At 39.1% G+C, this 13096-nt stretch overlaps 1 protein-coding gene across 10 annotated transcripts in view; it reads left to right on the top strand.

Annotated features, from left to right (window-relative positions):
* The window catches only part of CASK (calcium/calmodulin dependent serine protein kinase), a 394779-nt gene that overhangs the window by 314651 nt on the left and 67032 nt on the right, over positions 1-13096 (top strand). For all 10 annotated transcript variants that reach the window (XM_082378094.1, XM_082378100.1, XM_082378096.1 and 7 more), the window contains exon 12: positions 10991-11068. In XM_082378094.1, coding sequence (XP_082234220.1) covers positions 10991-11068 — 78 coding nt within the window. The remainder of the gene's footprint in view (positions 1-10990; positions 11069-13096) is intronic.

Here is a 13096-nt window from a genome sequence, read left to right as displayed (position 1 = left end):
ATATACTAGGAAAAGCCAAATTCTCCAAATAAAACTATCCAATAGTAGGGAATTCAGCCTTAGTTTCATCCCCAGGCAATTGCTCTATCTGGTCTCCTTTCACAAAGATGTTATACATCTTTGTGAAAGGAATGTGTGGTTTTCACTGAAACTATTATTAACTTCAGCAGTCCCTCTCATTCCCTTATTTGTTCAGGTGGATTACTTCTTAAAACAGTGATTGGAGTTTACTCTAAAATACCAAGAATCAGCTTCTCCCCAATACCAGTGTTTCCCACTGAGTGCCCTTCTCTTTTTATAGCACCATAGTCAACTTTACCGGAAGGCAGAGGAATGTTCAAAAAGCCTTCCAAGTGCAGCAAGCTCTGATTCTTCTTCATGCTATTCTCAAGGAAAGGGGGGGCTCCCCGCAGAAAGGAATGTGATATGCTCAGTTGAAGAATGTTCGATGGGGTTGGCTTGCAGCATTCACATCCAAGAACATAGTTGCCTTCTTCTCTTTGTGGTCCTTCAAACATTATTTCATAAAACCACTTCTGCCAAACTGTCTTTTTTGTTCTCTTTTAACTTCCCACAACAGAAATTCATTTTTGCTACTGCTACTTGTACAAATGCTTGGTGTTTATTTATACAAAATAATTCATACCCTAAGTCAAAACTTACTGAATTGCCTCAGTAATTGCATATCATACGACACACCTAATGTAAATGTTTTCTTTTAAAGCGGCAAATTAATAATAGGATATTCATTTACTGTAAATATTATTTAACTATTAATGTAGATGCTTCAGAAGAGCACCTTAAGAAATGAGGTTTTAACACTTTTTAAAATTTTTAGTGGTTTTTTTAAATGGAAAAGAAATTTATATCATAGTGACATTTCTCACATTTGGGCAAACTCTTAGATCTAGTATTCAAATGTGCCCTATTTCATAAGATTTAATTAAAAGCAAAATAAAGCTTGCCTGTATCATCTAACTGGTTGTTTTTCCTCATGCTTTCTTTTGCTTGCTCAAGAATAGGCATTATGATTTGTTTCTTACAAGGCTTCATTTTAGAGTTATTTGCCAACTGAAAAAGGCCTAGAGAACAGTCAAGTCAGGTCATCTGAGGCCAGTGTTTGAGTTTCTCAGAAAGAGCTGCCAACTGAGCAGAAATCCACCACAGTGGCCTATGTTGTTAGGCCACCGACAGTCTTTTTAGATTGAACTAGGAGGTCAAGCAGGTCTTAATTTCTTGGATTCAAAAATAAATCCCTGTAAGAGCTATGTTCTAATGGGATTGAAACAAAAGCAGCTCTGTACACAGAGAAGTAAAACCTAAACCAAACAAAGGCCTCCTTAGGGTTACTTTTGCTGTCAAGATCCAACGTATTTTGCAACCCTTTCAGGAAATCTTAAAATGGCCCGGATATACTGATTTTTAATTTCCTATTTGCCGTCAGAAGAAAACTTTCATAATGGATTTAGGTAGAGTAGTATATTACTAGGCCAGCTGAGCCCCTTCTTAAGACTTGAAAGGATATATACCCCATCATGATTTTCGAAAACTTGATCTAAGCTAGCATTTCACTGCTATACTCTTAGGTTAAAGCTTTCCTGGGACATCTAACCCAACGGCTTCCAGCAACATTCTTATTGGCCATTAAGTACAGTATACAGTCCATCGGATATCCATTTCTAACTCGCGTTACCCTGTATGAACTGGGCCATAGTATTGGTAGCAGCCCTGAACCTTTTTCTCTAGGAAAAATTGAAATTCCAAGTTGGGACTCCTGCTACTTTATTACCATCACTAGATTTGTGGATTTGATACACTTCTTTTTTAGGTGAGAAACAAATTTAGTTTAAGATTTATAAAATTTAGCTACTTCCACGTTTTCTGAACTTTTAGAGGGAAAGTTAGCACATAGTACAAATTGTGAAGGATAATGTACAAATAATGAAAGTACACTCTTCAAATGAATGGAGTACATTATCTCCATTCAGATGGAGAGCCATCTGCATGACTAATGTTTGAGTGCTTTCTTCAATTATTTTAATTGAATTGATTTTTAGAAATTTTACAGAATATAAATTTTTAGGCAAAACAATTTTTAGCACTGATAGAATAGGCATTTTTTATCCTGTAAGAGAATAATGCCCTAGGTGATTTAATTTCTTTTTCTAAATCATAATATCCCAATGGTGCATAATCGTTCTTAGATTTGTAAGATGGACAGGTTATATAAGTTCTTCCCAAAGTATAATTGTAGTTCCTTAAATATTTAAAAATGCCATTTTAAATTTTGTAGTGTGTTTCTTTGACACTTAATGTTTCCCATCACACAATCTTTAAACCACTGTTAAATATACTTGCTCTTTTCCAAGTTTGGAGTATGTCATTCTTTTTAATTGAAGTATAGTTGCCATATAATATGTTATAGGTATACAATTAGTGATTCACAATTTTTAAAGGTTATACTCCATAGTTATTATAAAGTACTGCCTATATTCCCTGTGTTGTACAATATATCCTTGTAGCTTATTTTAAACCTAATAATTTGTACCTCTTAATCATCTTCCCCTATATTGCCCCTCCCCCCCTTCCCTCTCCCCACTGGTAATCACCAGTTTGTCCTCTATATCTGTGTGTCTATTTCTTTTTTGTTATATTCACTAGTTTGTTTTACTTTTTATTTTATTTTTTAAATTTTATTTATTTATTTTTGGCTGCATTGGGTCTTTGTTGCTGCCTGCGGGCTTTCTCTAGTTGCGGCGAGCGTGGGCTACTCTTTGTTGCGGTGCGCAGGCTTCTCATTGCGGTGGCTTCTCTTGTTGTGGAGCAGGGGCTCTAGGCGTGCAGGCTTCAGTAGTTGTGGCTCGCAGGCTCTAGAGCACAGGCTCAGTAGTTGTGGCGCACGGGCTTAGTTGCTCCTCAGCATGTGGGATCTTCCCAGACCAGGGCTCGAACCCATGTCTCTTGCATTTGCAGGCGGATTCTTAACCACTGCGCCACCTGGCAAGCCCGTTTTATTTTTTAGATTCCACCTATAAGTGATATCATACAGTATTTGTCTTTCTCTGACTTATTTCACTTAGCATAATGCCCTCCAATTCCATCCATGTTGCTGCTATGAATATTGGGGTGCATGTAGCTTTTCCAATTAGTGTTTTTGTTTTTTTTAGATATATACCCAGGAATGGAATTGCTGGGTCATATCATATGGTAGTTGTATTTTTAGTTTTTTGAGAAACCTCCATACTGTTTTCCACAGTGGCTGCACCAATTTACATCCCCACCAATGGTATATGAGGGTTCCCTTTTCTCCACATCCTCGCCAACACTTGTTATTTCTTATCTTTTTGATGACAGCCATTCTGACAGGTGTGAGGTGATACCTCATTGTGGTTTTTATTTGCATTTCCCTGATGATTAGTGATTCTGAGTATCTTTTCGTGTGCCCATTGGTCATCTGCATTTCCTCTTTGGAAAAATGAAATGTCTATTCAGTTCTTCTGCCCATTTTTTAATTGAGTTGTGTTTTTGTTTGTTTGTTTGTTTGCTTTAGATGTTGAATTGTGTGAGCTATTTATAAATGTTGGATATTAGCCCCTTATCAGTCATATCATTTGCAAATATTTTATCCCATTCAGTAGGTTGTCTTTTCATTTTGTGACTATGTCATGTTTAATGACACTAAAGATTGTTGAAAGGGCATTTCCATATTTTTAACCTAAAGACAGTAAGTTTATATATAAACTTGAGCAGGAAAGATAGATTTTTAGATCTCAGAAGATTTTCTCTGATCTCTAACTTCAGAAAACTGGCTCCAGTGCAGTAGTTGAATATCAGTTCCTTATATTTTAGTATTAAATCACCTTTCCCTAACATTTTTCCAGATTTCAAATGTATTTTTTAAACTACAATTGGATATCAATAGCTGATCTGCTGGGTTCACTGAAAAGATGTGACACTGGAACTTTGTTCCTAATCACCCAGCTTCTGCAGAGCAACTGTAAGGAAATTCTTAATACGATAGTCTGTTTCCAGAGCGAGTCATTTCAATTCCCATTATTGTTGTGGAATATAAACTTGTGAACACTGTTATTATCTTTTACTAGGATCACAGACACATTTCATTACATACTTTGCAGCTAAATATTTGACTCTTGAAAACTTTAATTCTCTTCCAGCAGGGAGCTTCTTTGGTATCTTTGATTTAGGTGGTAAGATGATAGTTGCTAATATACTTCTGTGTTCCCAGCAACTCTACAAACCCATTCATTATTTGGCTCATGTCTGTAGCCTAGTTGCAAAAGTTATAATCTTTCTCAACTAAGTACATTCTGGTCCTTAGATTTGGTTTTCTCTGTGCTAGAAAGTTAGTGGGACACATAACCCAGTGATAGTAATTTTATAGTTTCTCCACCAACCACTCCATTTTAAATGTTGATATCGCTAAGTGCTGCATATAAACTATGAGCAAAACAAAGATTTCTATTTGAGGATAAAAATCAGAAGAAAGTGAGGTACCATGGAGTATGGTAAAAAAAAAAAAAAAAAAGAAACTTGATTTAGTGTTTTGAATGTAAATAAAAAATGACATTAACTTGTTAACTTATGCTTGAAAGTACAATCTCAGGAGAGTTCAGTTTAATATTACCACCAACTTTATTCTGCTTTATTTAAAACAACCCATCCCAAGTATAGAATGTGGCCTTTTAACAGAACTGTGCTTTTCTACTCCTTAAGACAGAAAGATGAAGCATGTCCATGTAGCCGTGTGGGGTCATATCTGACCCAGTGCCAGAGACTGGCAGTGAGCAGGCCTGTCTGTGAGTGAGACAGCGTGAAAGAGTCTGTTCCCCTTGCAGCTGTTCACATTTCCTCGTTTTGCCTTGGGCTCTGTGTGTGTGTGTGTGTGTTTTAATAAAAAGTGCTGAACTTGGGTAACTATAATTTCATTAGAAAGAGAAAACAAACAGTAATACAGTCATTCTTGTTTTCTCTCTAGGAATAATTTATTAACAGTCTTCCCTCCCTCTGCCTCACCCTCTACACCTCAGCTTTACAAATACACTTGAAATCTTCAGATGGCAGGAAAGCAAACAACAAACGGAAATATATTTTGTCATTTCAGTTTGCCTTGAATTTGAGCTTCTAGACCAAGTGTTGGCAACTACAGCTGTCAGGTCAAATCCAGCCAGCTACTTGCTTTTGTAAATAAAGTTTTATTGGAACCCAGCCATGCCCATTCATTTATGGACTATTAATGGCTGCCTTCACATACATAGCAAGGTTGAGTGGTCGTGACAGAGTCCATATGGCCCACAAAGCCTGAAATGTTTATCATCTGGCCAGGCAAGGATTAGGATTCTAACATTCTTTAATAGGGCAAGGCTTGTAGTTGATTGCCTCATGTCTTTCAAATCACATTTAGGGACTTCCCTGGTGGCACAGTGGTTAAGAATCCGCCTGCGGATGCAGGGGACACGGGTTCGAGCCCTGGTCCGGGAGGATCCCACATGCCGCGGAGCAACTAAGCCCGTGCGCCGCAACTACTGAGCCTGCGCTCTAGAGCCCGCGAGCCACAATTACTGAGCCCACGTACCACAACTACTATAGCCCGCGTGCCATGACTTCTGAAGACCGCATGCCTAGAGCCCGTGCTCCGCAACAAGAGAAGCCACTGCAGGGAGAAGGCCGCACACCGCAACAGAGTAGCCCCCGCTCGCCACAACTAGAGAAAAGCCCACGCACAGCAATGAAGACCCAACGCAGCCAAAAATAAATTACTTAATTAATTAATTTTTTTTAAAATCACATTTAGTTACTTTTTTTCCCTACAGCCTATAAATGGCATTTTCTACAGTTCTTTTCCCGAATATTTGCTGAAGGTGTCTCCCTGGCATGAGACCATGTTACTGAATTCTAATACAAGCCAAGGCACTCTGGTATGAGAGAAAGGACAGCACGTGTCAGGAAGCCAGTCTAGTCCCTGCTACTCTGGCTGTAGGACCCTGAGTGCATCCCTTCATGTCACTGGTCATCAGCTCTCTCCTTCTCAAAGTGGAGGAATTGAATCATGTTGATATCTAAGATCTCTTTTACCTTGAAAATTTTTTGAAGTCAGACTTGAAACATAGCAAAAAAAGAATTAAATGTGGTCAAACTGTATTTCTTAATTTTTTTTTTTATAAAAGCCAACTTCTTAAATTTATTTATTTATTTATTTATTTTTGGCTGTGTTGGGTCTTCGTTTCTGTGCGAGGGCTCTCTCCAGTTGCAGCAAGCGGGGGCCACTCTTCATCACTGTGCACGGGCCTCTCACTGTCGCGGCCTCTCTTGCTGCGGAGCACAGGCTCCAGACGCACAGGCTCAGTAGTTGCGGCTCACGGGCCCAATTGCTCCGCGGCATGTGGGATCCTCCCGGACCAGGGTTCAAACCCGCGACCCGTGCATCGGCAGGCAGACTCTCAACCACTGCGCCACCAGGGAAGCCCCCTGTATTTCTTAATTTTGAGGGAAAGTTTTTAATTGTGCAAGCAGGACAGAAGATACTGTGATACCTGGTTCCTAAAGAAACAAGGTAAAATAAGTATTCCTACTCTGTTTATTTTTATATTACTCTGATTTTTAAAAAAATTATCTACAGTTCCTGTGCACCAGTTAAATACTCATTTATTTTTTTAAGAAACATTTATTAAACATCTACTGTGTACTCAGCCTCATGCTACATGCTGTTACTGAATGTCAAAGGACTCAAGAGTCTGATCATGGAAAAGAGAAAGAACCACTTAAACAGCATGTTCTGTACTCGTGTCCCTCAGGCAGCCAGTGCCCTCTTGGCTGTTAATGCCCGGGGTGTGGCAGGTATCCAGATGTTGTCTCTGTCCTGGGTTGCTTCTGCATCATCATGTACTCTGCAGCTGGCCTCAGCAGCACTCTCAGCTCCTGCCTTCAGCTGTGACCCCACAGCCACTCCTGGGTCCCCTTGCTCTGTGCAGACAACCCTCTTGGTCAGGGTTCTGCCAAGATGGCTCCAGCCAGATTACATTCTGAGGCAGCTCCTTGACTCATGGGAAACACACAGTCTTGCCATAAAATACACTCCAAGTGTGGGCTGCCCTGCTGTTGGCCTCCCACCCTGCCATCAACCAGGAAAGAGGCTCTTTTCACTTGAGACCCCAAACACCACATGTCAAGCCACTCTGAAGACTCTCACACAGCGCTCTTCTGGGTGCACCAAGATGGACCTTGTAAATTGCTGCAACTCAGGAAGCATCCCTGCAGAGCATGAGATAGTGAGCTCTCCTTGCTGGCACCTCTAGTTTGTGTACATGGGTCTTTTGGAGCATCTACCATCCTTCACTTTGCATGAGGGAAGAAGCAACTCCCTTTCCTTTCCTCCCCAACAGGAAGGAGAAGGGAAAATCAAATGCTTCCTTGCCTCAGTCCTTTAGCTTCCACAGATTCCAAGCATCTGTCACTATAGGCAGAATAGGGTGCTAGGATGAGCATGGAAGGACCATTTTAGCTACCTTTCAGCAAGCCCTGGAAGGATGGTCTGGCAGCTTCCTAGCAGACCACTTACTTCCTATTGGCCTTAGCTCTGGGCTTTAGCTGAAAGTCCAAGACAGCAGGCCAAGTCCCAAAGCCACATCATTCTAAGAATTCTTTGTATATGATAGAAGGGGGACAGGCAATAAAGGGTGATAAAGGAAGAGAAACTGCAGCCTTCCTTTGTTCTCAAAACTCAACCACCTCTCACTTGCCTCCAGACCTTGGGAAAACTCCACCTGAATTTGAACTTTGAGTCCTGAATAGCATCTCCTAGGCAGCGTAGAATATGAAGATGACCCATAAGAATGAGAAGCTGAAAAGCTGCATACTCCTGACGACTGTTTTAAAACAATGTAATGTTACATTGCATTCAAACTTTTCTCTGTTGATGACTTTTTATTTACGTACTTTGCCATATCTCTCAAACAGTTTGTATTTGTTATGGGTATCCCTAAAATATTTTGAATCCCTAAGGCAAAGATAGAGTCACAGAAATAGGGGGCAGGGGAATGAAGGTTGGCATGTCATGCATACACATCCAGATAGTCCCCAACTTGGGACTGCTCGCTGAGATATTTCCTAGTTGATATTGCTGGGGACCAAAGTACTCTCAGGTCCTCAGGGGGATCAAGCTGGCATATGTTCCTGGGCCTTTGGTTATACATGTCTTTGGAATTTGTGACTTCTTTGAGCATAGCAACTATCATCTTTTTCCTCTCCATAACCCCAGTGAATAGAACCCACTGCCTAGTACATGGTAGGACCTCAGTAAATATTAGATGGATAGATGGATCAACAAGGGGTCACTTCTTCCCACTGATGGTGAAACTAAGCCCCTTCCCTGTCCCTTCCTGCCTCAGTTCTTAATTACTCTTTGGGTTAATGAGCAGGCAGTTGAAATTCACCATCTATTCTTAACCACATGGACACCACCCACTCCATCCAATGCCTGCCTTGACTGCTCCAGTCCTGCGCTTTCCTAGGAGTTGGAGGGGCAGAGCCCAGTGTCCCCACCTCAAGCAGAAGGTCCCTTCATTTAATTCCTTCCTACTGTATCTGCCTTTCATATTAAGCATCTCACCTCCCCCTCATCCCACCACTAGTTCCACTGAACTTTGGGTGAATGTGTGATTAATTGGATCAGGCAAAACCAAAGGAGCAGGGGGAAATTTGGTCTGAGCACTTTCCTTGGATCAGGGCCTTATCTGCATGCCACCTGTGAAGTTGTTGTAAAGCTAGAACATTGGTTCTCACTTTGCTACTCTCTGCCTTAGTTTCCTCATCTGTAAAGTGGGAGTAGTAGGGATATCAACATTACAAGGTTGTCTGAGGTTAAATGAAGGAATATATATTAAGAACTCTGACTAGTAACTAGCATCTACTAAGTGCTCAATAAAAGTAACAATTATCATTGTTGTTAGCATTTGTACTACTACAACTATTCTCAAAAGTTAGCACTGGGCATAAGATTTACAAATATCTAAGGAGTTTATTAAAGCACAGATTTCTGGATCCCCATTTCAAATTCTGATTCAGTAGATCTGCAGTGGGGCCCAGAAATCTGTACGTTTAAGTAACTACTCCAGCTGATTCTGCTACAAGTCCTCAAGAAACCACACTGATATAAGACCTAGGGAACCGTACTTGGCATCATAAGACCAAGCCAAAAATAAAAGGTCTCCAGTGATAGAGTGAGAGCAATTCTGGGAGCTTGGAATTTTTGTTGCTTTGTGAGTTAAAACTAATGTGCATTTATTAAATGTTTAAATAGAAACTAATCCTAATCATGGTTGAAAATTTTGAAAGTAGCATTAGTAATAGTCCTTGTTCAAGAAAAAGGCAAAACTTTTTGTGGTGAAATTAGGCATTATAAAGACATTATAAATGATAGTGCCGTAAACTTGTAAAGCCTTAAATTAAATTTGCTTTTTTTTCCCAAACAGCATTTAAGAGTTTTAAAAATCTTTTTAATTATCCATGTAGGTTTTTTATTTTGTTTGATTATTAATATTATGACATGTCAGGTGATGGCTATATCTATTTTTTAAGTGTTAGGTATTTTAAATGTGTTTTTTTAACTTATGATTCCTTATTTTTGGGGGATTGGGTTTTTTTCCCCTCCTACTTTTTATTGCATATGTACAGTGTTTCATTTATCTCTATAGACTAGTCTGGGAACCTACACTGCATATACCATTATTTCTATGGAAAAATATATTCGGTGGTTCCAAGTTTCAAAATTTACAATCTTTAGAGATGGAAGTCATTCAGAGGATGGAGACTGCCCATGTGTATTCTACAGGGATTTGAGCAAACTTTTATAAACAAGCCACATATCACTAGTTCCCTAAATGTTAATATAATATTTTAAATAGAGCATATTTTACTAGCCTACTTATACTATTTACTTAACCTCTAATTTAGTAGTACTTTCTTAATGCCGCCATTTTAAAATGGTCACTGCTCTATCTTCACATTGCTATCATTAGGCTTTATTTATTTATCTGTCTGTCTGCCTATCAATCATTAGGAATCTTTGTGTATGGTGTGGCCCAAACATTTACAAGTCATAAAGCTTTATCCTGCATCAGTATAAACAAGTGTAACTGTAATCTGAAGAATATTATGGTATGTGACCTCTCCACTAGCACTGCTGTGCATAGTAGGGAAGGAAAAAAGAACAGAACCAAAACCAACCCCAAAAACCCCCCACTTATTTTAGAGAAGTTAGGAAATAGAAGTGGCCGTCTAGCCAAGACCATTTTAAACTTTTCACTTTTCAAAGCAGACTGCTGAATGAGATGTTTTGTCTGAAGTAAAAATTAATATTTTAATTGCACTTCTACACTACAGGGATTTTTCTCTAAAGAATTTTCTTCAGAAAGTTAAATTTTGGATCATTTAGATTTGCGGAGTTTTTAAAGTATAGATTCTTTTCGGTTTCTTCCCATACTCTGTGAATTTACAAATTAAAAAGGAAAAAGGTTTATGTCCTTGATTTCTTGCGGAAGGGTGCCAGCACTGATACTGTTAATGAACAGCCCTAGTAAAACAAGTATAAACCTTTCGCGAGAGCATTCCTTCCTAGAAGGAGTTGGGTTTGCCCTTTCCCAAGATTTAGATTTCTGTGAAAACTCCTTCAGACGTGTCTTGGCCAGAAAGCATTCTTTCATTTTACTCTGTATTCATCTTATTAAATGTTGCTTCTATCAGAGGGAAAAAATACTGTGATTACTGAAATATTGATGATTTTTAAAAAGATATGCGTAGCACTCATCCCAACAAGTTTCATTTGAATGAATAAGACATTAACAAGAAGATCCCACTAAAATCATCAGCCTGCCTTTTTAAGGGGAAAATATTGTTTAGTGAAATAATAAATATGAAGCTCTGAATTTTAGCAAAGAATTATGAATGTTGATTGGATTTTCTCCTTTGCTTTTAGCTATATGACAAAATTAACACAAAATCTTCACCGCAAATCAGGAATCCTCCGAGTGATGCAGTACAGAGAGCCAAAGAGGTAAGTGATATATATTTTGTAGATGTATTTGGGTGTCATATTTGGTATGAAAACGTTTCTGCTGCACAGTAAGAGGCAATTTCCTTGAAGTCACAGTTAGACCATTATACTCAGATTTAGTATTTCTAAGTTTATCACTGAGAATTTACATACAGAAAAGAAAAAAAAAATCTCGGCAGCAACATTGCCTAGATTTCTAGTTCTGGTATGTAAACTTGAACATGTTAACATACCAATTTTACTTCTCTTTTTTAAAAAAAAGAAAAAGTTATTTTACCGCTCTTGGTGGAAATCGACATGCTATGAAAGTTTGAGTTGCTTTTTTAAGGTGGTAATTTTTGAAAGTTAATTGAATGTTTATAACAACTAAGTTCAGAGAGAAGTCATTTTTATAAATTACTGGTTAGTGTACATCTTTCACAAAATTTTAACTTTTTTTATTATAGAAACCACACTACAGAAAGTTTGGAAAGTAAAAAGTCATCTATAATCCCATCACCCTAACACAGTAATTTTCATTTTTGCATATCCTTTTTTTTAAAAAATAAATTTATTTATTTATTTTTAGCTGTGTTGGGTCTTCGTTTCTGTGCGAGGGCTTTCTCTAGTTGCGGCGAGCGGGGGCCACTCTTCATTGTGGTGCGCGAGCCTCTCACTATCGCGGCCTCTCTTGTTGCGGAGCACAGGCTCCAGACGCGCAGGCTCAGTAGTTGTGGCTCACAGGCCCAGTTCCTCCGCGGCATGTGGGATCTTCCCAGACCAGGGCTCGAACCCATGTCTCCTGCATTGGCAGGCAGATTCTCAACCACTGCGCCACCAGGGAAGCCCCCTGCATGTCCTTTTCTAATTACTATCCATTTGCATATAAATTTTTATGTAGTTACAATCAAAATATATCTTTCTTTTAACCTAACATAATATAATAAGCATTTTTCCATGTTTCTGCTAGGTCTTCGTAAATAAGTTCTAATGATGGCATAATTTTTCTCTGCTGTTACTAAATTATAATGAATTATAAATGCCTCCACTGTTAGATACCTTTTGGGTTTTTTTTTTTCACTTTTTGATGTCATAAAAGTCTTTATACAAATAAATATTTTCCTTTGAAAAAATATTTTTTTAATTTATTTATTCATTTATTTATTTTTGGCTGTGTTGGGTCTTCGTTGCTGTGCGGGCTTTCTCTAGTTGCAGTGAGCGGGGGCTACTCTTCGTTGCAGTGCGCGAGCTTCTCATTGCAGTGGCTTCTCTTGTTGCGGAGCACGGGCTCTAGGCGGATGAGCTTCAGTAGTTGTGGCTCACAGGCTTCAGTAGTTGTGGCTCGCGGGCTTCAGTAGTTGTGGCTCGCAGGCTCTAGAGTGCAGGCTCAGTAGTTGTAGCGCACGGGCTTAGTTGCTCCACGGCATGTGGGATCTTCCCGGCCCACGGCTCGAACCTGTGTTCCCTGCATTAGCAGACGGATTCTTAACCACTGAGCCACCAGCAAAGCCCAGAAAAATATTTTATAAAGTGAAATTACTAAGTGAAAGAATGTGAAAGACATAATTCCTTCCCTATCAGATTTTAAACACAAGACCTGTACTGGAAAATATATATTCACTGAGAACCAAGTCCAAGGTTGTGGAAGCCGCTAGGCCTGCCCACCTGGTCAGGGCAGCAGTCAGGAGAGGTTCTGTCTGCATTAGGAGACCACACCTCAGTGTTTAAAATCATAGGCTGTGAGAGTAGCAGGGGACCAGAGAGAGTATATTGTTTCATCTTTTGTTTCACTGGTTTAGAAACTCAAAGCAGAAAATACACCAAAGGAGAATTGGCTTATCATCATTAAACAATATGAATTAACAGCATAACCAGCACTTGTTAAGAGTACATTTTTCTAATTGGGGTATAGTTGTTTTACAAGAGTACATTTAGATAAGAAGGAAACCTTATAGTTTTTGTTTGTTTGTTTGTTTGTTCTTCTCTGAGGAGGTGGTTGAGTAGCACTGGCTGAGATCTAAGCCTTAGGCTAAGTGACCTCAAAACATT

The sequence above is a fragment of the Balaenoptera borealis genome (genome assembly GCF_965194805.1).
Source record: "Balaenoptera borealis genome assembly, chromosome: X".
Taxonomy (NCBI): domain Eukaryota; kingdom Metazoa; phylum Chordata; class Mammalia; order Artiodactyla; family Balaenopteridae; genus Balaenoptera; species Balaenoptera borealis.
Note: the sequence above shows the minus strand (reverse complement) of the source record. Positions and strands in the feature narration are given on the sequence as shown.